We start from the raw sequence: 27,327 nt of genomic DNA, 5'->3' as shown, positions 1-27,327 counted from the left end.
AGGGGACAGCGCTGCACTCTGCTACATATAAGCCTGCAGCCACCAGGCGGGCAGCACTCACTGCTGCCAGGTTATCCCTCCTGCTGTCACCTTGGGCTGCACAGCCTGCGCCATGTCACTCATTGCCAACCTCATGCTCTTCTCACTTTCCCTCCTAGTTGGGGACCTCTTGTGCCCGGCGGACGCCTGCACCTGTGCCCCCAGCCACCCCCAGGACGCCTTCTGCAACTCCGACATAGGTAAGTGGCTGACCTTTCCTACACATACCCTCCTGTGGGCTACTGTCCCTTTAAGATGCATTAGGTGTTTAGGAGCTTTCCTCCCTCTCCGCTGACGGTTTCCTCTTTTGCTCCGTTGTCTGCAATTCTTGACATCATCCCGGTGCAGCAGAGCTGTGTTTGTCACCGCTGGGTGCTGCAGGGTTAATGAGTCGATATATGGTTTTACATGGGACTGCAAGGTAAAACAATTCGACACATTACAAACTCAGCTCTGCTACGTCTGTCAAACGCAAGTCTCCTCCGCTCGGCGGGGTCAGCTTTGCTACCTGACAGACTCAGCTCTGCTGCGCCGACTCTTTGGCCATGTGCGAATCCAGGGTGACGGATGCGATTAGTGCGTATTGTTTGCCACGGAGAAAGGAGGATAATTTGGTACCAAAAGCTGCAGGGGCTGGAGAACTACAAGTCCCAGCAATTCTTTTTTGGGTTTGTAATGTTTTTTTTTTTTTTTTGCATCCGACCAAAAGGAATTATTTTGGGGGGTTAAAAAAATTGAGGTGACTGCCCCTTTAAATGCTTTAAAAAATATATATATATAGCAATGGCTGTGGTCACCCAGCTTTTCCCAGACACGGATGAAGTGTCCTGAGTGCAGCATGGGAAGGGTTAATAAGAGGCGCGGCTGTCCCCCCTCCTCCGTAATCTGCACTTCCTCAAGGCTTTGCCTGTGGTTTCTTCAAAACCTCTATGAAAATCCAAGTGCGGGAGCGAAGCTGTGAGGTCACCGGCCGCAGGCGACGAAGGGCGCGCTGTCGCTTTAAGGGGCTCACTTTTCACTTTCACCCTACCAGGATATGAGGGATCCCCCCAATAAAACAACAAGTGTGCTGTCCCCTTTAAGGAACTGGTGTCACCGGATGGCGCTGAATGTGATGGGCTCCCAGATAGCGGATGCTGGGAGTTATAGTCCTGCTCTCCTCGCCACATGCGTGAGGACACCGCTGGCCCTTATCCTATACGTCCATATGGCAGATGGTTCCCGGTCTCCGCTCCCAGCATTTTGGCTTTGTCTATTTTTGGTAATACTGTGACCTCCATTCTGAGATCTCTTCACACTGCAGTCACATAAGAGACCACAGGGCCGGTCACTGCCTCACGGAGGACTGAAAGCCATCTGTCAGGAGAGAGCGTCACCTCTGAGGGCCATGCTACAGCCTCCACATATCTACATACACCTAACACATTACACACTCCAGAGCTGCACTCGCTATTCTGCTGGTGCAGTCACTGTGTACATACATTACATTACTGATCCTGAGTTACACCCTGTATTATACCCCAGAGCTGCACTCACTATTCTGCTGGTGCAGTCACTGTGTACACACATTACTGATCCTGTATTATACCCCAGAGCTGCACTCACTATTCTGCTGGTGCAGTCACTGTGTACATACATTACATTACTGATCCTGAGTTACCTCCTGTATTATACCCCAGAGCTGCACTCACTATTCTGCTGGTGCAGTCACTGTGTACATACATTACATTACTGATCCTGAGTTACCCCCTGCATTATACCCCAGAGCTGCACTCACTATTCTGCTGGTGCAGTCACTGTGTACACACATTACTGATCCTGTATTATACCCCAGAGCTGCACGCACTATTCTGCTGGTGCAGTCACTGTGTACATACATTACATTACTGATCCTGAGTTACCTCCTGTATTATACCCCAGAGCTGCACTCACTATTCTGCTGGTGCAGTCACTGTGTACATACATTACATTACAGATCCTGAGTTACATCCTGTATTATACGCCAGAGCTGCACTCACTATTCTGCTGGTGCAGTCACTGTGTACATACATTACATTACTGATCCTGAGTTACATCCTGTTTTATACCCCAGAGCTGCACTCACTATTCTGCTAGTGCAGTCACTGTGTACATAAATTACATTACTGATCCTGAGTTACATCCTGTATTATACCCCAGAGCTGCACTCACTATTCTGCTAGTGCAGTCACTGTGTACACACATTACATTACTGATCCTGAGTTACAACCTGTATTATACCCCAGAGCTGCACTCACTATTCTGCTGGTGCAGTCACGGTGTACATAAATTACATTACTGATCCTGAGTTACATCCTGTATTATACCCCAGAGCTGCACTCACTATTCCACTGGTGCAGTCACTGTGTACATACATTACATTACTGATCCTGAGTTACCTCCTGTATTATACTCCAGAGCTGCACTCACTATTCTGCTGGTGCAGTCACTGTGTACATACATTACTGATCCTGAGTTACATCCTGTATTATACCCCAGAGCTGCACTCACTATTCTGCTGGTGCAGTCGCTGCGTACATACATTACATTGAGTGCAGCTCTGGGGTATAATACAGGATGTAACTCAGGATCAGTAATGTATGTACACAGTGACTGCACCAGCAGAATAGTGAGTGCAGCTCTGGAGTATAATACAGGATGTAACTCAGGATCAGTAATGTAATGTATGTACACATTGACTGCAGCAGCAGAATAGTGAGTGCAGCTCTGGAGTGTAATACAGAATTAAAGCTAACATCGGACTCTCCAGTAGCAGCTGTTGCTCCCCCACCCCCCAATAATGAAGGTTTATTAGACCATTTATGGCATCATAGTCTCAATATATAGAATTTTGGGGGCATTTTGATTCTACTATTAGATGCCGTCAGTGTCGGGGCTGCGGTGACTCCCTGCAGGCTGTGATTCCTATCGGTGCAGGTAGAAGACCCAAGAGTGAAAGGACACGATGGCTTCATTGTAAATACTTGGGAAACAGCTGAGGTTTGTGCTGTGAACAGATGGACGGGACGACAGGTGCACGGTCGATCTATGGGGCCATTCACAGCAGGGATTTATTATATTACTGAACTGCATTTATATACAGTCAGGGATAGTGCTGTATACCGTCGGGGGTAGTGCTGTATATAATAAGGGGTAGTGCTGTATACAATCGGGGGTAGTGCTGTATACAGTCAGGAGTAGTGCTGTATATAAGGGGTAGTGCTGTATACAGTCGGGGGTAGTGCTGTATACAGTCGGGGGTAGTGCTGTATACAGTCGGGGGTAGTGCTGTATACAGTCGGGGGTAGTGCTGTATACAGTCAGGGGTAGTGCTGTATACAATCAGGGGTAGTGCTGTATACAGTCAGGAGTAGTGCTGTATATAAGGGGTAGTGCTGTATACAGTCGGGGGTAGTGCTGTATACAGTCGGGGGTAGTGCTGTATACAGTCGGGGTAGTGCTGTATACAGTCGGGGGTAGTGCTGTATACAGTCAGGGGTAGTGCTGTATACAATCAGGGGTAGTGCTGTATACAGTCAGGGGTAGTGCTGTATACAGTTAGGGTTAGTGCTGTACATGGTCAGGGATAGTGTTGTATATAATCAGGGATAGTGTTGTATACAATTGGAGGTAGTGCTGTATACAATCGGGGGTAGTGCTGTATATAGTGGGGTAGTGTATATAGTCAGGGTAGTGCTATATATAGTTGGGGTAGTGCTATATGCAGTCGGGTGTAGTGCTGTATACAGTCGGGATAGTGCTGCGTGTTGTATTCCCCCATAGGACATTCTGTGGCCCCTCTCTTTTGTACTGAGGGTGGGTCACATTGAGAGTTCAGGAATCAGCATTAGGGAACAGGAGAAATCGAGAAATAATGGGGAGAGAGAGGGTGTAATAAAAGCCGAAAAATGTGTATGTGTTAGTTGAGAAAAGCCAAGGGGGTGAGCTAAGGGGTGAGATTGAGGGGAAACGATTCTACCCTCTCCTCATCGCCACATTACATACATTGGGATACACACCTCTTCCTCCATGACTTCTACAGTCTGGAGCCCATTACTGCCCCCCCTCTCCTGTATTATAGCAGCGAGATCTGCTTCATTCTCACCAATCAGGACCTGAGGCTTTGGGGACTCGGTGACGGCGCACCTGCCTGCCGGTGAAGCACTGGGAGCTTAAGTGGGAAGACGTCTTTCAAAACCAAGGAGGAAATCAAATCCCGCGGATGGCCAGCCCGGAGTTCTCACATATATGATTGGTCTGGCAGCCGATGTAATGAGTAGAGAGAGGACCCATCACGGCAGAAAAACTAGACTCGCAGGGGAAAGCCATTCAGGAAGATTAGTTTTTACTTTTTTTATAGATTTTTTTTCAGTAAGATTTGTGCAGAAAAAAAGTTTCAAAAAGTTTCCCAAAAGCGTAAAAGTGTCCCCGACACAAAATGTTGTCCAGTCCCCACACAGTATTGGAGTGAGTAAGAAGGACAATCAGTGGCTGGGGGGTGTTCCGACTAGGCTCCCCTAGGGCCCTTTTTGTTTGGGAGTGGTGATCTAGGGTAACATGGGCATGCCCTAAAGTGGTTGTCAAAAACGTTTAACACAAAAATAAAAAAAAAATTCAAAGTATTTTTTTCGGGGGGAGGGGATGGTAATGGGGGCAGTAACGACCCCTCAGCATGAAAAGTCTGAGTTTGCACTACTCGCTTATTCTTTTCCCCTGACATCACTTAGTTCCCGCAGGTTCTCAAAACAAAGGCCACAAAAACGAAAACTCTAGGAACAAAACCTCCTGTTTGGTTTCAGTGGTTGCTATCACAACTGGCTTCATAAGACACCCCCCCCCCCCCCCCGCCTCACCAGCCACCAAAGAAAAGAGGGGCTCTTAAGGGACCCTGAAGTTTCTGCTGTCACATTGATGCGCTCTTTTCTGAAGTCACATTAGAGAACACATATATATACTAATAGGGGACGTGCCTTACATTTCAGCCAATCGGAGTTGTGAGAAAGGTCACATGACAATCCCCCTAAAGCCACACCTTCTTAGAAGCAGGAGGAGTCCAGTGGGTGGAGCTCATGTGAGACAAATGCACAGTCTGACCCACACCAATCAATAAGTTGTCACCTATTTCAAAGGTAGGCAATAACTTGTTTTCAATGGACAATCCTTTTAAAGATGTGTGAGACGTCATGCTTGTTGACGGTTTCCAACGACACCTAGCAGAATTGTGAGTGCAGCACTGGAGTATAATGTAATAACAGTGTAAGAAAATAATAGTCGTGTCTCCTGAATGGCAGATCTACTAAGCTATGCTAAAAAAGTAAGAACCATAAATCTAGTCGAACTTGTAGTGCAGGTGCCAGGGAAAGCTGGGTGGCTTGTACGCCAGCAGTAATGGAGGTCACACAAGGCCTTCAGTTCCTGTTCGGTTTATTTCTGAGCCTTCAGGGGTTTTTTTGTTTGTTTTAAAGCACAAACTTCTACATCTGATAAAGTTGTGCTGCCTTTGTGTGGAGAGCTGGGTGGGCCCCTGGGGTTGTCATGTGCTTTGGTGGTCCTATGTATTATAACCCCTCTGAATGATTAATGACCCCAGCACTGCCCAAAGAGCACAGCAAAGGGTGTGACAGGAGGTGAACTACTGCACTGGGGCCATTCACACACTTCCTGAGGTCACAGGGGCATAAATCATACTGCAGACAGAAGCCCCAGAGCACAGCTGAGGACTGAGAGGAGGGATGAGAAAGCTCCAGGGAGTGTCCAAGGTAAAAGACAACACCACTCAGAGTCTACAGTGTGACCACTGTTCTCACTGCACAAGCAGAATAGTGAGTGCAGCTCTGGGGTATAATACAGGAGGTAACTCAGGATCAGTAATGTAATGTATGTATACAGTGACTGCACCAGCAGAATAGTGAGTGCAGCTCTGGGGTATAATACAGGAGGTAACTCAGGATCAGTAATGTAATGTATGTACACAGTGACTGCACCAGCAGAATAGTGAGTGCAGCTCTGGGGTATAATACAGGATATAACTCAGGATCAGTAATGTAATGTATGTACACAGTGACTGCACCAGCAGAATAGTGAGTGCAGCTCTGGGGTATACTACAGAGGGTAACTCAAGATCAGTAATGTAATGTATGTACACAGTGACTGCACCAGCAGAATAGTGAGTGCAGCTCTGGGGTATAATACAGGATGTAGCTCAGGATCAGTAATGTAATGTATGTACACAGTGACTGCACCAGCAGAATAGTGAGTGCTGCTCTGGAGTATAATACAGGATGTAACTCCGGATCAGTAATGTAATGTATGTACACAGTGACTGCACCAGCAGAATAGTGAGTGCAGCTCTGGGGTATAATACAAGATGTAACTCAGGATCAGTAATGTAATGTATGTACAGTGACTGCACCAGCAGAATAGTGAGTGCAGCTCTGGGGTATAATACAGGAGGTAACTCAGGATCAGTAATGTAATGTATGTACACAGTGACTGCACCAGCAGAATAGTGAGTGCAGCTCTGGGGTATAATACAGAGGGTAACTCAAGATCAGTAATGTAATGTATGTACACAGTGACTGCACCAGCAGAATAGTGAGTGCAGCTCTGGGGTATAATACAGGATGTAGCTCAGGATCAGTAATGTAATGTATGTACACAGTGACTGCACCAGCAGAATAGTGAGTGCTGCTCTGGAGTATAATACAGGATGTAACTCCGGATCAGTAATGTAATGTATGTACACAGTGACTGCACCAGCAGAATAGTGAGTGCAGCTCTGTGGTATAATACAGGATGTAACTCAGGATCAGTAATGTAATGTATGTACAGTGACTGCACCAGCAGAATAGTGAGTGCAGCTCTGGGGTATAATACAGGAGGTAACTCAGGATCAGTAATGTATGTACATGACAGTGACTGCACCAGCAGAATAGTGAGTGCAGCTCTGGGGTATAATACAGGATGTAACTCAGGATCAGTAATGTAATGTATGTACACAGTGACTGCACCAGCAGAATAGTGAGTGCAGCTCTGGGGTATAATACAGGAGGTAACTCCGGATCAGTAATGTAATGTATGTACACAGTGACTGCACCAGCAGAATAGTGAGTGCAGCTCTGGAGTGTAATACAGTAGGTAACTCAGCAGGACCAGTACATGAGGACCAGTATATGAGCTGGCGATATAACATGGGCATTGGTGCGTTATTTTCCATGTCACATTCCGGAGTGTGAATATAATGGCGCTCTCAGGTTTGCCGCTTTTGGCACCAAAAAAAAGAATAAAATGTTATAGTTGGGAATTCGGAGTGTTACTTAACGTCTTAGTGTGGAATGTGGAATTCCAGCACCGTGAGTCAGTGCAGATCTACTTAAAGCAGGAATTCTGTCCCCAGGGGAGTCTTAAAGAGGCTTGTCACTGGAAGCTGTGTGCTTAACCTCCGCCAAGGGTCACTTTAAGACCTCTGAATACCTGGCCCCTATGGTTCCCTTTGGCCCAAGTTCAAGTGTCTCTTATGAACCCTTTAACCAATCCGCACGCGTACAATGTGCAGTGGGGGTTTTGTGTGTTTCCAATGGCCGGACCTATGGGCGACATTAATTTTAGTTCGTGGTCACAAAAAATCATCTTAAATTATCCTCGGCATTACTTCCTGGCATCATCTGTTGCGTTGTTTGGTGCACTATATGGCGCTATTAAATGTACAGTCTGTGTCCAATGTTTTGGTGACATGCTGTGGCCATGAGATTTGCTGCAATGAATGGCACTACTATGTAGACTCCCTCCTCTGTATTATTTGTTCGCTGTATGGCTGTCGTGCAGGTGCAATATGGCGGTATTATTTGGGTACTGTTATGGCAGTAGTATGACACAGGACTCTATATCAGTGTTCTAAAGTAGCAGTATGGCAGTATTACTTTAAAGCCCTTTTATGTGGTAACTGTAAGACATCATTATATATACCGCATGTAGCAGTAATATCTGAGAACTTTATTGCACTTTTATAAACTAACTGTAAGGCGTTGTTATATAGTTATTATATGGCGGTATTATTTGTTAGGAAGGTACATTTGGCAGTATTATTTGGGTACTATATAGAAGTATGGCAGTATTACTTGGATCAGTGTTATGCAGATATAATGTGGCAGTATTATGAAGACTCAGTATATCAGGGTCATAAAAATACAATATGGCAGTATTATTTGGGAGAATTTTATAACAATATTATGTACTAACTGTAGTGCACTGTTATATAGACAACATATAGCAGTAATATCCGAGTACTTAATTGCAATTTTATAAACTTACTGAAATGTGCTGTTATATACAGTAGTTATCATATGGAGGTGTTATTTTGGTACCTTTATGAAAATACAATATGGCAGTAATATGAGGACCGTGTGTGTCACTGTTATGAAGGAAAAACACCGTATTATTTGAGCACTGTAGGTCACCATGATGTAGGTACAATATAGTGGAATTGTTTTGGGGACTTTATAACACTTATGTACTAGCTGTATGCACAGTTATATAGACATCATATAGCAGTATTATTTAAGTACTTTATTGCACTTTTATGAGCTAACGTTAAGGCATTATTATATACACACAATATGGCATTCTTTCCCTCACGTACCACTTGTAACGTGTTGTTATATGACACATTATGGCGGTATTACTCGGGCACTCTAGGTCAATGCTGCGAAGTTACAGGATGGCAGTATTATTTGCGTTCTTTCACTTATGTACCACTTGTAAGGTGTTATATCTCACATTATGGCGGTATTACTCGGGCACTGTAGGTCAATGCTATGAAGTTACAGAAAGGCAGTATTATTTAGGTTCTGTCACTTATGTACCACTTGTAAGGTGTTGTTATATCTCACATTATGGCGGTATTACTCGGGCACTCTAGGTTAATGTTATGAAATTACAGGATGTCAGTATTATTTAGGTTCTTTCACTCATGTACCACTTGTAACATGTTGTTATATGACTGATTATGGCGGTATTACTCGGGCACTCTAGGTTAATGTTATGAAATTCCAAGTTGGCCGTATTATTTGCGTTCTTTCAGTTAGGTACCACTTGTAAGGTGTTGTTATTTGACACATTATGGCGGTATTACTCAGGCACTGTAGGTCAATGTTAAGTTACAGGATGGCAGTATTATTAGTGTACTTAAAACCATTTATGTGCCACTTTCAAGGTGCCTTTATATAGACACAGTATGGCGGTATTATGGATCACTGATATGTGTGTTCACTATTGTGTGGTCACTGTGGATTCGAGGCAGTACAGGTTGAAACCGGTGTGAAAGTATTTATGATGGAAACCCCTTTTTAAGTCCCATATCTTTCAGCTTTTTGACGTGTGAACTGCCTATTGAGCAGCCTATAAGTCAAGTATGGCTTCCTGACAACTCCCCAGGGCGACCGATGTGAATGGCCTCGCCGAGCTCTGAAGTCCACCTGCAATATCGCCGCCATTGTTCCAGCCTGGATCCCGTCAGCCTCAGGAAATGTGCACAAAACTCCTGAAAAGTCAGCATTTTAATTAGTGGCGCTGGGTCTAGAAACGAAGCGCTGCGTATTCTGGGGGTGGGGGACGGTGTCACTTCGGGGTCCTCTGGAGCGGTGCCATGGGAGTATTATAATGCTATTTCTTCCTGCTGTTTTTATGCCCCCGGTGTGATTTCTATACCATCTGGCCATCGCGCCTCGTCGTCTTCCGCTTCAGCTGTACAGGGCGCGATTGTTATTACCAGAGGAAGCGACTGTCTGCGCCGAGGAAACGGGCGTCCATCATATTCTCACATCCAGCCAGATGTGCTACAAGAATATACCATTTTTTGTATGTTTTATCCCCCCGTAATCAGTTGGCGATGCGTCCCCTCGCTGTGGCTTTTCCGATCATTGCGTTATACATCTGAGATCGATCGGATGTTAGATTTATTGTCTGTTCACATTGACGCCATTGCTTCCATTTTTTTACGGGATCCATGACGGACCCCTTTTTGGTCGTCCTCGTCTCTTTAACCATTTCCTAAAGGGGTTGTGCATGGCTACTTAGTTCTGACGGCCTCCTCGCCAACGTGGAGCAACGTTTCTCAACGGAAATAACAACAACCCCTTTAATTGTGACAGGAGGAGGCAACAAATATGGCCGCCATAGCAGTTCCTATAGCACTTTGTTACTCGGCTACACTCCCGTAATATCACTTTAAGGATTTCTGTCAGTTTAGTTACTAAAGCTAGAGGAAGACAATGGAGGCAGGATCTGGTTTAATAAGTGAACCCTGAGAGGCCATTTATACCACCGGGAAAGCAGGATTAACAAAGAGAGGACAAGTTGCCCATAGTGACCAATCAGATTGCTCCTTACATTTTAAAATCGACACTGGAAATATGTAAGCTGCAATTTGATTGGTTGCTATGCATCTCGTTTATGTGTGTTTGCTCACGTTGAGGACATAGGAAGGTGCAGTTCATAGCAACCAATCAGATCGCCTCTTTCAGTTTCAAATCAGCATTAAAATGATGTACGCAGCAATGTGATTGGTTGCTATGTGCCTCACATGTATATAGCAGACACAGTGAGGAGCAGGTGCCCATAGCGACCAATCAGATCACTTCTTTCATTAAAAAAAAAACAAAAAACGTTTGGACGTATGGAAAATTCCTTTAAGAAAAATAAAATGACTTCCCCAAATTAGGTTTTTCAGTATAGCTGTGTGGTTCTCTGAGGTGTCGTACATGTCTCGTGTATATATATATATATATATACATACAGACAATGTTCTGGGGGGAGTGTTTCATTATCACATCCCCTCTACCGTTCTCACACGCAGATCTCCAGGGCTCGATGACATCGCCGTCAGTAATGGACGAGTTCACACATTGCCTTCAGACATCACACACAACAATGAAGCCATTCCACACCTTACGGTTTAGGAGCAACGTGGGGCCCCTCATGTATAAAATGGCCGCCCACTGGAATTTGGTGGAGGAAAAGTAGCATAAAAAAGGACTGAATTCCTGAGGGGCTTATGGCATACATCGCGACTCTCCCGGGGTTTCCTCTAGTCTCCCGAAAAAAGGGGAGACCTCCTGGACCCCAGAACAGATAGCAAACCTCCCAGATAAATTGGTGATTCTGGTATATCTGAAAGCAGGAGACTATATATATATATATATATATATATATATATATATATATATATATATATATATACTGTATATGTATATATATATATATATATATATATATATATATATATATATATATATATATACACATGAATTAAGAGGTGTAGCTGCATGCCCAAATTTTGAGAAGTGTGGTGCGCTTGGGACTCCTTAAATTTTAAAGTGCACCTTTAAGGAGGACTACCACTTGCTATCAATATGTAATTTTTTTTCCCCCAATGTAAATGCCGCTGTTCTCCTGATTCCGGCGATGTTTTTAGTTTGTTTCTGTGCCTCTCCGTTCCTGAGATATGGCCCCTTCTTCCCTGTATGTAAATTAAGTCTCTTTGGCAACTGGGTGTGCTGAGAACAAACAACGCCCACTTGAATAACAAGACTAGATTTATACATAGGGAAGAAAGGGCCGTATCTCAGGAACAGAGAGGCGTAGAAACACAAGAAAAACATCGCTGGATTCAGGAGAACAGCGGCTTTTACTCCAGATAAAAGACAGACAGGTCATCTTTACACTTTACAACAATTTTTTAACCCTCTGGGTAATAACATATTTTTTTTCCAGCCTGCGGCTGCTCGGTGGTTCAGTAGGGACATCAAACATTTCCTGCTTCTCCTGAGGTTGGAGGTCACTTACCTCTGTCTCCTTCACGCCCCATATAAAGGTGAACATCATCCTCTTCTTCGACGCAGTGACATGTGATGGACAGGAATGTCAGCGGATCGACTTTCAATAATATTTTACTGGTCTATTGTGGGAAACTCTTACTTCCGAATGTCTCCATGAGAAGCCTAGGACTATTTCACACCTAAGTGCGCTCTTCCTCTTGGCGCGCCCGCCGCAACCAGCTATGCTTTGATCTTCGTGCCACGTCCAGACGCTCGGGAAGAGTAGTTTCCGGGTGCAGATATCTATGTAAAGTTCTGCAGGATTCTCACGTATCTTATTATTGAGGCAACAGTCATAATGGGTCTGGAGATGTGTCTTTCTTTGTCCTGAACCCTTCGAAAATAGTCTCGTTTTCTGTATACAGCTCCTATGCTTACCTATGTGTTTCCATGGTCCTATAGTGCAAACAAACCCTGTGAACCTATCAATCGTAGGCAGCGGAATGGGCTTAGTAAAACATCTGACTGCAGGATCAGACTACACAGGGTTTGTCTATAAATGTTGACTCGCATAGGAACTGTGTACACAGTGATGTAATAGTCACACATGCTTGGTATGCGGGGCTGGGAGACACCAACATCTCCGAGCTCAGACATTTGGTGCCCTGGAGGTGGGTATAATTGATGCCCATCGTCACCCGGGTGTAACCTCCTGTCCTCCGCAGGTCAGGACTGGATCAGGTTTCTTGGATTCCTGGGATTAGATGCCACACACAGTTTCCTAGATCTCATGTTTGGAGGATGATGCTGATGGCAGTCGTGTCCTCAGGATTGTGACACAGCTCAGCACTTAGGATTTCTCCATCGCTCCTGGTGAGAGCACTTGTGTCTGATGGCAGCATGAGAATGACTGGGGCTGTGACCAGTGATGTCCTCATGTCTGCGAAGTGATGTCACTTTAAGGGGTACATAACTGTGTCAGTGACCATCACCGGAAAAGAAAGGTATCACCCCTACTTTCATTTACGATGAAGAGTCATTGGATGATGTGGTGGGAGAGTCATCGGCAAACTACTTGTAGGAAGCGATATTGGCCAACCGTCTGTAGGAAGCCGTATCGGCAAACCGTCTGTAGGAAGCCGTATCGGCCTACCATCTGTAGGAAGCCGTAGTTGTCAATCTTCAGTAGGAAGCCGTCATTGGCCAACTGTCTGTAGGAAGCTGTATCAGCCAGCCGTCTGTAGGAAGCCATATCGGCAAATCATCTGTAGGAAGCCGTAGTTGTCAATCGTCTGTAGGTAGCCGTCATTGGCCAACTGTCTGTAGGAAGCCATATCAGCCAGCCGTCTGTAGGAAGCTGTAGTTGTCAATCGTCTGTAGGAAGCCGTCATTGGCCAACTGTCTTTAGGAAGCCGTATCGGCCAACCGTCTGTAGGAAGCCGTATCGGCCAACCGTCTGTAGGAAGCCGTATCGGCCAACTGCCTTTAGGAAGCCGTATCGGCCAACCATCTGTAGGAAGCCGTATCGGCCTACCTCTGTAGGAAGCCGTAGTTGTCAATCGTCAGTAGGAAGCCGTCATTGGCCAACCGTCTGTAGGAAGCCGTAGTTGTCAATCGTCAGTAGGAAGCCGTCATTGGCCAACCGTCTGTAGGAAGCGGTATCAGCCAGCCGTCTGTAGGAAGCTGTAGTTGTCAATCGTCTGTAGGAAGCCGTATCAGCCAACCATCCGTAGGAAGCCGTATCGGCCAACCATCCGTAGGAAGGCATATCGGCCAACCGTCTGTAGGAAGCCGTACCGGCCACTCTCTTCTAGGAAGCCATATCGGCCAACCGTCTGTGGGAAGCCAAATTGGCCAACCTTCTGTCCAAAGCCATATTGATTGACTAATTGTAAGAAGCAATGTTGACCACCTCTTTGCTGGAAACTACAGTTGACTTACTACTTGTATAAAGCCTATTTGGCTAATTGGCTTGGCGGAAATACTTATTCATTGACTACTTGTAGCCCAATTGACAAATCGCCTGTAAGTGGTACAGTTGATCAATTACTTCTAGGAAGCCATATATATCGACTAAATGTAAGAATTCATATTAACGTGACAGAAGCCTCAGTTGACTTTTTCTATTTGGAGGAAACCCAACTGATCAACCACTTCATAGAAACCAGAATTGATCGACTACTTGTAAGTAGCCCAATTGACTAACATCTCCGGAAGAACAGATTGCCCAACTAACTACTCAGAAGCACTCAGTAACCAGCTACTTGTTTGATTAACTGCCAGTAGGAAGCCATATTGAAACAATAGACGTCTAACTAGCCCGCTTCCTGTAGGAAGCCATGTTATCTAACTGCTTGATGAAAACCCTAACTGACTTTCCACTTCTAGGAAGCCAAACAGGTGAACTACTTGATGAAAACCCAAATTCATTGTCTACTTTCGGTAGCCCAATTGACTATCCACTTGTAGAATGTCCAATTACTCAGCTAGCTATAAGAAGGCTTGGCTAATCAACAGCTTTTCAGTAGTCCAATGGATTTGTAGGACGCCATATTGATGGACTACTCGTGTAACTGGCACACCACATATAGGAAGCCATATTATCCAATTTCTTGATGGAAATCCCAGTTAGAAAGCCCAGATGGATGACTACTTGTTGGAAGTTCCATGTAGTGACTGATTGATGGTAGGTGGCCCAAGTGACTATACAACTGTAGGAAGTGAATTACCCAACTAGCTTTAGGAATCCTTGAATAACTAGCCATTTGTACCTAGCCCAATTGACCGACCACATGTGGAAACATGATCGATTACCAAGCTTGACTGTCCAACACTTTACAGGAAGCCATATTTCAGGAAGCCCAATTGACCAACTAATTTTAAGAAGTCTAACTGGTCAACCTGCTGAAGGAAGCCTCATTAACCAGGTACTCAATGGAAACTTTACTTGTAGAAGCCCAATTGTCCAACTGCTTGGTGGAAACGTTAGTTGACTGACTACTTTTAGGTAGCTTGATCGACCAACTGACCACCGGAATGAAGTCCAATGATTTCTAGGAACCCAACCAACTTGTAAGAAAGCCTGACTGACCCATCGCGCCATGTTGATTAGCTATTTGTAGGTATCCCAATTGTTGGACGTCATATAAACCAATGACTTGCCAGGTTGACTACTTGGAGGAAGCCCGAAAAATGACCACATTGATATGAGAACTTTTTCTGAAGGCTGTGGCCCCCTCGAGTTACACCGGGTTGGGGCCCCATACTATTCTTTTGAGCAGGTAGCACAGGAGTTAATCTCGCATCCCGCCTGTCAGGGTTTATACGAGTCTTGGGACATTAAGCTTTTGTACGCCCATCGGCAGCACATTCCGCTGCCCGTGGTCGGTCCGCCCTCCTCGCCCTGTTATATAACTCTACATTTCACAAGTATCAAAATCAGCAAAATTTTACAAGACATTCCTGACTCTGCAGCCGTCTCCTTATCTCTGAGACCGGGGGAGATTCCTCGTGTGGCCGCCATTACGGTGCCCCTCGGGGCCATCCCCCTGCTCTCCTGTCCCCACCATAGTAATCCAAAGTCAGAAATCGCTGCAAAAAAACCCACAATTTTTTTACGCAATTTTGCAAAATTTAGGCAAAATCGCTGTCTTATTGGCCACGATGTGGGACAAACCGCAGCGTGTGATCGCAGCCTTCCAGTCCGGCCCATCCTCTGTGAGTGAAAAGAGCCCCATTTGAAAGAATGGAGTCAACTCGGCACAGTGGCGCCCCCCTGTGCCAACTGGCTGTGCAGGGAACTGCAGCAGGGATGGCCATATTCTCTCTTGCACCTTGTATATCCGATGTGGTGGCTCCTGATCGCAGGGTGCAGCTGCAGAGGACACCTCGGGTGATGAACCAACGCGAAACAATAACAGTGGATCACTAGATCGCCTCGATCCCTTTCCTGATCATTGATTGGTTGGTGGGAGGGGCAGAAATGGCGCCATAACTCATCAGGAGAAAGCGGTAGCTTTGTGTATGGTGCGGGTTGAGTTTTTACTTTTTTTTTCTGTATGTTATGAAGCCGGTGATGGGAAAAAAAACCCTGACGGCTCACAGCTGTGCAGAGTATTTAAGCGATGAATAATATTTCGACCAATATTTTTTTTTCCTCCTCCCGTTACAGTGATCAGAGCCAAAGTCGTGGGCAAGAAGCTGATGAACGACGGTCCGTTCGGGACGATGCGCTACACCATAAAGCAGATGAAGGTGAGGAAGGCGGCATTAAGTGCGTGGATTGTCAGCAGCACAGAGTGTTTCAGGGTCCGAGGCCGCGGCTCTGACCCCAGTAGGGGCAGCGCAGTGACGTCAGCGCCGGGGATGGTGACAAGTGTTGGAACATAGGCCCATTGTATGAGGGGCCCTCACTGACACACTGTGACGGCAGACCCCGCCCTATATAGACCGGACCCTTTATAAGGCATGTTTATATTGGCTCAGGTGTTAACCCTTTAGACGCCGCCGCTCCGCACATTCCTGATGTCCCCTGCGGGCGGGAAGGGGGGATTATTTCATGTGTTTACCCCAGATTTGCGGTAAACAGATGAGGTCAGGGACCTCACCCCTCTTCAGAGGTCCGCGCTGGCTTAGGGTGGTCTCCGCTTCCAACCGGTGATACTAAAACGCTTTTGGGCAAAATAAATGATATTCCTGGTTCCCGGGAGGGCGGCGGGCCGCAGACAGGAGTGGCAGCCCGTTCTCTGCCAATCCTCCCTTTGTAGAGAAGTCCAGATTTCTTAAAGAGACGATGAACTTAAATTGTGCGCTCTTTATTTACCAAGCTGTTGTTCCCGGTTATCAGCCAATTCAGGCCGACTGACAGCTGATAACTTTAGGGTTACTGGCCCTTTAAATGAAAAGGAAGACCAGACCCCTCCTGTATACAGACCCCAGACCAGAACCCTCTTGTATAAGGACCTGAGACCAGAATCTTCCTGTATAAGGACCTCAGACCAGAACCCTCCTGTATACAGACTAGAACCCTCTTGTATAAGGGCCTCAGACCAGAACTCTCCTGAATACAGCCCCCAGACCAGAACCCTCCTGTATACAGACCCCGCACATCCCTCATATACAGACCCCACACATCCCTCATACACAGAGCCCCTGTATACGGACTCAGTCGCCGGAGGTTGTACCCGGCAGGGGAGGGAAGAGCATGAGTGGGGAGAGGCGAGTACACGGCTCACACAGGACTCTTTGCCGACTCTTCCAGGAGTCCGGGAGATCTCTCCTTTTCCCCTGCAGTATCATTCTGTGGAGCCTCGTAGACTTCCCCGGGCCTCCTGCACATCTGATCTGGGACTCTGTAATATGGATGGGGTTAAAGGATTTGGCAGCGACCGCCCCCCAGTCATGAGGCTGGCTTATTTCCTCACCAAGTAATACTTTGGCACAAAATCTACAAAACCTGCAACTTATTAAGGGAATAAAGCTTCAGGGAGCGGGACACGGGCCGTCTGGGTAACAATGGCGGTATTTATGTACAAAGCCGAGGGGGGCTCAGTGAGGGGGCGCAGACTTATGATGATTATGAGATTCAGCTGTGCCCGTGGTGGGATAAGGGCAGATTTGGCCGAAGTGGTCGCCCAGCCTTAGAAAGGAAACCAAAGGTTTCCCTTATAACATCTCAGCGCCCCCAAAACTTCCATTTTTTTACTGAAAGGACCAAATGTTCCAGTTATCCAAAAAATTAATGAATAGTGAGTGATGAATATCCATGGCCATGGCATTAGGTTCTTCATGCGTGGTCCAAGCTGAACGTCAAGAGCAAATTTGGTGTTGTAGCAAGATGTTATGGTCAACAAGGAGAAGTCTATAAGTGATATGTAAGGTTGGGGCACCGACTAGGCAAAGCACGTCTTAGGACGAACAGATGTCACCCATCTAACAAGGAAGAATGAAGAATGAGACTAATAATGAAGGGTGATGCCCACTTGAGCACCAGCAGAGGAGCATAGAAAGATGAGCAGATATCTGACCAATCAATTGTCGATCAAGGAATGTCCCCAGACATAATGATGTCTCAAGGACCGGAAGGTAGAGATGGTGTTTCTTGGTCATGCTATGGATAAAGAAGGCAGAGAAAACGGTGCCGAAGGGCGATGCTCACTTAAGCACCAGCAAAGAACGATGAGCAGATATCTGACCAATCAATTGTCGAGCAAGGAAAGTCTCCAGACATTATGATGTCTCAAGGATCGGAAGGTAGGGATGGTGTTTCTTGGTCGTGCTGTGGATAAAGAAGGCAGAGAAAACTGTGCCGAAGGGCGATGCTCACTTAAGCACCAGCAAAGAAGCAAAGTGGGAGGAGCAGACGCCTCAAGATACTAAATACTAAATGTTCATTTTTCTCGGCCTTCTTTGCCACAGCATGACCCAGTGAACACCATCCTCTTATTTTTAATATCGAGTCTTCTGCTAATCTCTCTTTGCTTCCTTGCTGATGCTTAAGTGGGCATCACCGTTCTGCTTATTTTTCACTGCCTTCTTTGTCCATAGCATGACCAAGAAACACCAACCCTACCTTCTGGTCCTTGAGACATCATCATGTCTGGAGACTTTCCTTGCTCGACAATTGATTGGTCAGATATCTGCTCATCGTTCTCAAGTGGGCATCACCCTTCTTTATTAGTCTCTTTGCTTCATTCTTGACTAGTAATCAGATATCTACCCAATAAAAAAAATGATGAAAAAAATATAAAAAGATGAGCAGATGTCTCACCAACTGAAGTAGGTGATCACCTTAATAGGTGTCCACATATGATAATGTCTCAAAACGCCAGAATGGACAGATGGTGTTCACTGCTCATGCCATGGACCAAGAAGGCAGAGAACTAATAATTAATGATTAACTATTTAAAATAGGAGAAGAGCATTCATTGCTCAGGTTCCATTATTGAAAAGGAGGTCTCAGGACATAGAGATGTCTTAGTGACCAGATGGGAGGGATGGTGTTTACAAGTAATGCATCAACGAAGCCAAGACGGTCCCAGTACTAGTAGATGTTTCACCAACAAGTATACTAGATATATTGCTCCTTATCAGAAAAGCATTGCAAATCTCACAATGAACAGATGTCTCATCAATCAAAAAGTCTCTAGGCTGACAAATGTCTTATTGACCTGAAGGGAAGGATGGAGGTCATTGGCCATGGAATATCACACAAAGAGCAAAAAAGACAAGTAGAACAACCAATGTGGGAGGATGGTTTTCATTCATTCCTCATTCACCAGTGGTGCAAAGAAGGTCTTAGGACCAAAAGATGTCTCAGTGACCAGAGGAAAAGAATAGCCACCAAAACAGTATGAACAGATGTCTCCTCAACCATTAGGGTTCTTCTCTAGTCATGTATCAGAGGAGGTCCCGAGATGAGCAGATATATTTGAGCTCTGGTCTAGGAATGGATACAAATAAAATCCAAGAGATAGATCTACTGACTAATAAAGAAGAGGTGGACACCATCGGTACATATGATGGTAGAAACATAGGATATAAAGATGTCTCAGTGACCAGGACAAAATATGTTGTTCATTGATCCAGAAAGCTAAGAAGGTCCAAGGAAGAGCACGCAGATGTCTCACCAACCATAAGGTCTCAGGACACAAAGATGTGTTAACGATCAAAAGGGAAGGGCGGTGTTCAAATCATGGACCAAAGACGGATGAGGAGAACCACAAGATGATGGGAGTTTATTGCTCATGGTGGTGCAAAGAAGGTCTTGGGACATGAAGGTATTAGCTTAATTGGCCATACACTTGTGAAGTTAAGAAAGTACTAAAATAAGTAGATGTCTTGTCATGAAGTAGGGTAGGCATACTGCTTTCCAATAATGCACCAGAAGAACATTAGACATCTCATGTCTCACCAACCAAGAGGTCTCCAAACATGAAGATGACGTAACGATCAGAAGGGCAGGATGGGCCAAGAAGACTTAGAGGATTCCAGAAAGGACATATGTCCCAGAGTGTTAAGAGATCTGGGTTATTCCCTGTTGTCCCATGGTGAGCACCAACGTGTAGTATTGACGGCCACTGATCACAATGGTGGAGACATTTCTGGTCTATTCCCATGAGAATTGGATAATTTAGACAATTTGGAAAAGTTCATCAAGTTGCATCCAGATTATGAAGGCCCATGACGCCACAGATGTTGACGCTGTGTAGTCATACAATGGCAGCTCTGGACTTGGCCATGGATCAGTCTTCTCGTTTGAAGTCTCCATTGGCTACTAATGAAAGTTGACGTGTCCACCCAGCGAGCCATCTGGACCTGATAAGGAGAAATCTGGGACTTATTAAGCTTGTCAAGAGCCCAACAAAACCAGACTTGAGTCTGATTAGCAGATCCGGGTTATGAGGCGGACGGCGCAGGGAGGGTGAAAAAAATGGCGTCGTATCTCCACAATATCTTCCTCAATGCTCCCTGCTCCACCGTCCTAAGGTGGCCCATCTACCGAGATACTACACTACTAGAGCAGTACAATTCGTGAGACAAACTGGGCAATTCCCCAAGGTCCAAATCTCTTTTAGCGTCCACAAAGAGCAAACTAAATCCTCCCGGTACTATTAGGCAGTGTATGGCGGTGTTATCTAGGAACCAAGTGCAGTATTATATATAACTAATGTGCCAATATAATGTGGGCTATGTAACAGAATAATTTGGAATATTGCATATTATGTGGGCACTATATGGTGGTATTATGTGGGCTGTATATGGTAGTTTTATCTCTGCACTATATAGTGGTATTATATATTGTAATATTGCATAGGCATTATATGGAAGTATTATGTGAGCTGTATAATCTTGGCACGATATGGTGGTACTATGTAAGCTGTATATGGTAGCATATCAATGCCACTATATGGTGGTATAGTATTTTATGAGCTGCATATAGCAGTATATTATTGGCACTATATCGTGATATTTTGTGACTTGTTTATGGCAGTATTATCTTGGCACTATATGGCGGTATTATATAGGCTGTATATGGTAATATATCATTGGCACTATATGGCGGTATTATATAGGCTGTATATGGTAATATATCATTGGCACTGTATGGCGGTATTATATAGGGTGTATAAAGTAATGTATTATTGGCACTATCTGGTAGTATTATGTAGCTTGTACACGGTAATATATTATTAGCACTATAAGGTGGCATTTTGTGAGCTGTATAAGGCAGTATTATATTGGCGCTATATAGTATGGTATCATCGCATGACTTTTGTATGGTAGAATATTATTGGCACTATATGGTGGTATATTGTGAGCTGTATATGGCAGTTTAATCTTGGCATATATGGTGGCATTATCTATGCTGTACATGGTAGCATATCATTGCCACTATATAGTGGTACACTATTTTGTGAGCTGTATAAGGTAGTATATTGGCACTATATGATGGTATTGTTTATGGCAGTATATTGGCAAAATATGGTGGTATTGTTTATGGCAGTATTATCTTGGCACTATATAGTGGTATTAAGTAGGCTGTATATGGTAGCATATTATTTTCACTTTATGATGGTATTTTGTGAGCTGTATATGGCAGTTTAATCTTCGCACTATATGGTGGTATTATGTAGGCTGTATATGGTAGTATAATATAGTGTTATTATGTGAGCTGAATGTGGCGGTATAATGGCACTAAAAGGTTGTATTATGTGGACTATATATTGTATTATTTTGGCATTATATGGCAGTATTATTTCGGCTGAAATAACAAGAAGAAAAAGTCTAAAAACGCTTACATGAGGCCCAGGGCCCCATTTTCAACTTTAGTCATCCTCCCCTATCCCGCTGCAGATATTCCCATACGTTCGCTTAATAGATGGGAAAATATCCAGACAATATGGAGCACATATTTATAGAGTTTATTGTGTGGTTTTTTTTTTCGTTTTTTTTTCTTGGCATTGTTCATCCGAATATATTTTGTGGAATTGACTCCTTGTGTTTCCTGATTCCCTGCAGATGTACCGTGGCTTTAAGAAGATGCCTCATGTGCAGTACATCTACACCGAGTCTTCGGAGAGCCTGTGCGGAGTCAAGCTGGAGGTCAATAAGTACCAGTATCTCATCACAGGTGGGTACACATAGTGTCCACTGCACTGCGGTATTATTTAGTCGCTGTATAAATATATTATGCTGCTATATATACTCCGTACGGTACTATATGGCAGTATTATATGGACACATTTGTTGCCCACTGCACTATGGTGTCATTTAGGCACTGTACCAATGTATAATCTGCTATATATACTCCCTATGGCACTATATGGCGGTATTAGGTGGACACAGTTGTTGCCCACTGCACTATGGTATCGTTTAGGCGCTGCATTAATGTAGTATGCTGTTATATATACTCCGTACGGTACTATATAGCAGTATTATATGGACACATTTGTTGCCCACTGCACTATGGTGTCATTTAGGCACTGTACCAATGTATAATCTGCTATATATACTCCCTATGGTACTATATGGCGGTATTAAGTGGACACAGTTGTTGCCCACTGCACTATGGTATCGTTTAGGCGCTGCATCAATGTAGTATGCTTCTATATATACTCCGTACGGTACTATATGGCGGTATTATGTGGATACAGTTGTTCTCCACTGTATTATGGTATTATCTAGGCACTTTATCAATGTATTATGCTGCTATATATAGTCCGTACGTTACTACTGTATATGTCAGTATTATGTTGATACAGTTGTTGTCCACTGTACTGTGTCCACTGCAGTATGGCACTATCAAGGTCTAGTGTTACTATCGAGGCAATGTATATAACTATATGGCGGTATTATGTGGATCCAGTTGTTGTTAATTTCACTACAGTACTTTCTAGGCACTATATAGTATTATTATTAAGGCAATGTATTATGCTGCTATATATTCTCTGCAAGGTACTATATGACGGTATTGTGTGGACACAGTTGTTGCCCACTGCACTTTAGCATTCTTTGTATCCATGTATTATGCAGATATATGTACACTGTACGCCACTATATGGCGGCATTATTTGGATACAGTTGTCTAGTGGAATTATTAAGGCAATGTATTAGGTTGTTATGGTTTTAAATCAACACTATATTGCGGTATTATGTAGATGCAGTAATTGTCATCTGACTGCATTATAGCATTAACCAGGCCCTGTATAGCGGTATTATTAGGGCAACATATTATGCCGTTATGTGGACACTGTATGGTACTATATCGGCACTGTGTGGCGGTATTATTTAGTATATTGCATATTATTTAACCCTATTATGGCACAATTACGCTTTGGTCATCTTTTGGCGAAGGGCCTCCACTTTTAAGTGTCCTATTCTCGCCTTCTCAGAAAAGCAAAGAGAGCAGAGATGAAGATCCCCTACCCCCCATTGTGCAACGCTCCTCTTAATCCAACGCGCAATGCTCCAGCAATTTCTAGGAAGTAACTAACAAAGGCTGAACATCAATGACCAATTAGTAATAATAGTATAGCGGTATAATAATACGGTATAATGTATAATATGGATTTTATGGGGTTATAATAGGTCTCATCTTCTTCCTCCTAGGGCGTGTATACGAGGGGAAGGTGTACACCGGCCTGTGTAACCTGATCGAGAAGTGGGATAAGCTGACACTTGCCCAGCGCAAGGGACTCAATCACCGCTACCACCAGGGATGTAGCTGCAAGGTACGGGGGGCAATCCTTGTCTACCCCCAATATAATCTAGGTCCAGTCACTGACGATTGCCCGACCAATCGATTCTTATAATTGATTTTATATCCTTTTTGCTATAGAGTAGAGTGCATCTACAGGCTGCACAGACTTGTTTTAGGTCCCTCCCGCTTAGAGGCTCCACCCACTGACAATTTAAAGAAACAGTACACCGTAATTATGAACTCTCCTAAATGGTCCTCCTTCATTTTTTTTTTTTCTTTTTTTTTTCACAGATTAAGCCTTGTTATTACCTCCCGTGCTTCATCACGTCGAAGAGCGAGTGTCTGTGGACGGATATGCTCTCCAACTTTGGCATCCCCGGCTACCAGTCTAAGAATTACGTCTGCGTCAAGCAGAAGGAAGGTTACTGCAGTTGGTCCAGAGGATGGACACCACCAGACAAATCCGTAATCAACACCACGGACCCCTGAAGCCGTTGGACACTTAAAGGGGAGACCCCCCCCCAAAAAAAAAAAAACTGTAAAAGGACAGTAACCCTGAAATATATACAGCAATGAAATTAGTGCCTGATTTCTTGCTATAAAAAAAAAAAAATAGCACTTGGAACACACACGTCTTTACCATCATACTGAAAGTATATTTTTAATCACTTTTTTTATTTTTGTAATTTTTTTTTTAATTTTCCAATCACCCATTTAGGCCAGATTATGTGCAGGGTACTTGCTCGATTTTCTTCTCCTTCCTTCTACGAATGGTCTATTAGGCCATTACTAGAGACTGTCTTAGTGGGGAAAAAATCCTACCATGGTGAAACAGTGCAGTGGATTTTTTTTTTTTTTTTGTAATTCAACCTCCGGCCACAAGGAGTGCTGTGTTAGAAAAATAATTACAGATATGGCTCCTAGGTTGCGATTAGTGCATTTTTTTTGGCAAGGAGGATAACGTAAAGGGGTGATTTAGATATTTTAATGTGAAATGTTGGACCAGGTCACCCCTCGCTTATGATTTGTGAGAATGACTATGCCTAGTTAGGCAGGTTAGGATGATGGAAATAATTGGTCATGTGTGATGCCTTGCGGGTCTGGGCAGAAAATATCCATAAAAAATAAAAAATAAGCTATTTTAGATGACTATGAAGGTTACAGTGGCCCGGGCGGTAAACTATGAAAAGGCCACAGATTCAGATGCAGCGCCCTCTTGTGGCCTTAGGGTTAGGGTTAGGGTTACCCTAACCCTAACCCTAACCCTAACCCTGGAGTTCTATATATAGTATTTGGACTTAAAATTAAACTTTTTGTATAAAAATAAAATATATATATATATATATCTTTATCGAGTATGATAAACTCTAGGATTCGATATTTTTGATCAGCTGAATGAAAATATTGCAAAATGCCTTTAATTTTTATTTTGTAAAAGAAAAAAAGTTGTACAAGATAAGAAAACATGGCTGATTTCTTCCACAAAGAGCGCCACATCAATGCCTGTAATTGTTGCTACAGTTTAGCTCTATTGAAGTAAATGTGGCTGAGTTGCAATACCACGCACGGCCTGTTGACAAGTGTGGCGCTATTTTGGATGAAATCGGCCATTTTTTAAAATTCTGTACAGTCCCCTTTATGTAATCAGACGGGAATAAGAATATACAAACCAATGTGGTGTGAAATGAGGTCAAAACAATAAAAAAAGAACGGAGTGTTACGATGAAAATCGAATAAATAATCTTAGTAATTAAGACAAAAATTTAGGTTCTCTTTTGTATTTTACGTACAGCAGGATGTAGGAATAATCTGTTTTGGGTCACAAAATGAGACATGGGTCGTTTTTACACTCATGATAATGAGCATTATAAAATGTATCATATGCAATTGCACCTCCGAGTCTATAGGGGCGCTCTTATTTACTGGCTGTTTTTATATTTGTTATTAAAACATTTCAGACCTGTCACTTGCAGTGCCAATTTTTCAACCTGGTGTAAATGCCGCCGTTCTCCTGAATCCGGCGATGTTTTTCTTTTGTTCCTGTGCCTCTCCTTTCCTGAGATATGACCCTTTCTTCCCAGTATGCAAATTTAATCATTTGAACAACTAGGCATGGTCTTCAAGGAGGACTACACCCACTTGGCTAACAAGACTAGAATTCTATATATAAAAGAAAGGGTCATATCTCAGGAACGGAGAGGCATAGGAACACAAGACTAACATCGCCGGATTCAGGAGAACGGCGGCATTTACAGCGGGTAAGAAAAAGTACCTATTTACACCCTATCCACATTTCAGGATATCCTTACAAAAGTTTTATCCAAAATGTAAAATGTTTTCTTTTTTTTTTTCAATATTCCTTTGAGAATATTCTAAAACAACCTGCACTGAGCTGTGGTGCCTTGACGTGTCCCTAAATTATATCTATTTTTTGTTTCTTTTTTTACTGGATTTTTTTTATAGAAGCATTTATATGTAGATCTCTAATATAAATTCTGGATTTTCTGACATAATGGGTGACTAGTTTTACCGCGATTGTGTGACGTAACCTATTTCCTGTTTATATATATTTTTAATTTGCTCTTATTATTTATCGATTGTAGAGGAAAGGTTTTTTTTTTTTTTTTTTTTATATATCTTCACTCCATTCCAAGTAGGGAATAGGTTTTTTTTGTGTTTTTTTTTAAGCTATTTACAAGGTTTGCTACAATTATATCACAGAGAAGGATATTTTATATGAATATGCTTTTATATATTTGCAGAAAATATTCTTGGTGTCTGATGCTGAGTGCAGCGTTTTATGTTGTTTTTTTTTTTTTTTTTCATTTTTAGGTAGATTTAGAAAGTTGTATTTTCGTAAAACTTTGCTTCGTAGCTCCCATAAAAAGCAATCGGGTTGGGTCAAACTACAACTCCTATCCTCCGCAACTCCTGTCCACAGAAAAACGCAGAAAATACACTGCAGATTCCAGAACCAGCAACGTGTTTGAGATTTCTAAAATCTGCAGGATCTTAATACTTTTGGCGTTTTTCACCCATTCATGAAAAAAAAAAAAGCATCTAAAATGGGCGCAAAAAACGGGACAAAAATGTGCGTAAATTAAGCAGCGTTTTTTCTTTCAAAAGCTCTGCAGAAAAATATGCTGCAAATACTCAACCTGGTGCGCATACACACTGCAGAGTACTTGGTGCGGATTTTCTGCAAGGATTTGCTTGCAGAAAATCCTGAGATTCTGCTGATACGTTTTTTTTTCCTGCTGCGTCGGTGGAGGAGGGGGATCTAAAACCAGCCCCTGGCCACTAATGGGCGCAGCAAACAACGCCGGCCCTCCAGATCACTGGGCAACGATGCCGAGGGGAACCGGCCGGCCAATCGGATACGGCTGAGATACACGATGGACCTTAATGACTTGTTTGCCTGGCTCAGATCTGGGCGGTCACTGACCCGTGCTGCAGAGCGTTGCACCTTTCCCGCATCACATGATGCCATCACCCAAGCAGGGTAGCTCATCAGACTCTGTGGCCAGGAGATGCTGGCAGTAGTAGTCCCACCCTGCCCTGTACATACACATTAGGAGCGGCTGGTGGAGGGGTATGGGGTCACCGGTGGAGATCTGCGTCCTGCGCTGCCGGTGGCCACTTGTTTGTGTCATGTTATTTATGAACTGTATATTCTGTGATTGTATATTGGCTTCTGCTCTAAAATGTTTGTGTTTTGCAGTATATTTTATCCTAAACATTAAACAAATCCTTTAT

The 27,327-nt window shown here is 43.8% G+C and overlaps 2 protein-coding genes across 5 annotated transcripts in view; one reads left to right on the top strand and one right to left on the bottom strand.

The window, feature by feature from the left end:
- Positions 1-27,327, bottom strand: part of SYN3 (synapsin III) — a 244,090-nt gene that overhangs the window by 81,144 nt on the left and 135,619 nt on the right. The window lies entirely within an intron of this gene.
- TIMP3 (TIMP metallopeptidase inhibitor 3) lies at positions 37-24,690 on the top strand. Its single transcript, XM_077266801.1, has 5 exons — positions 37-239; positions 16,042-16,124; positions 21,891-22,002; positions 23,481-23,602; positions 23,863-24,690. The coding sequence occupies exons 1-5, from the start codon at positions 113-115 to the stop codon at positions 24,058-24,060; spliced, it is 642 nt and encodes a 213-aa protein (XP_077122916.1). The 5' UTR covers positions 37-112; the 3' UTR covers positions 24,061-24,690.

Source organism: Ranitomeya variabilis, chromosome 5 (genome assembly GCF_051348905.1).
Source record: "Ranitomeya variabilis isolate aRanVar5 chromosome 5, aRanVar5.hap1, whole genome shotgun sequence".
In the NCBI taxonomy this organism is placed as follows: Eukaryota; Metazoa; Chordata; class Amphibia; order Anura; family Dendrobatidae; genus Ranitomeya; species Ranitomeya variabilis.
The sequence above is the reverse complement of the archived record's forward strand: the minus strand, read 5'-3'. Positions and strand labels throughout refer to the sequence as shown.

What these genes read in the sequence shown, in the direction of transcription:
- TIMP3 (XM_077266801.1), top strand. Translation starts at nt 113, where the DNA reads ATGTCACTCATTGCCAACCTCATGCTCTTCTCACTTTCCCTCCTAGTT. An exon ending in CTTCTGCAACTCCGACATAG is followed by an intron (nt 240 to 16,041) that starts GTAAGTGGCTGA and finishes CTCCCGTTACAG; the next exon opens with TGATCAGAGCCAAAGTCGTG. An exon ending in GTACCAGTATCTCATCACAG is followed by an intron (nt 22,003 to 23,480) that starts GTGGGTACACAT and finishes TCTTCCTCCTAG; the next exon opens with GGCGTGTATACGAGGGGAAG.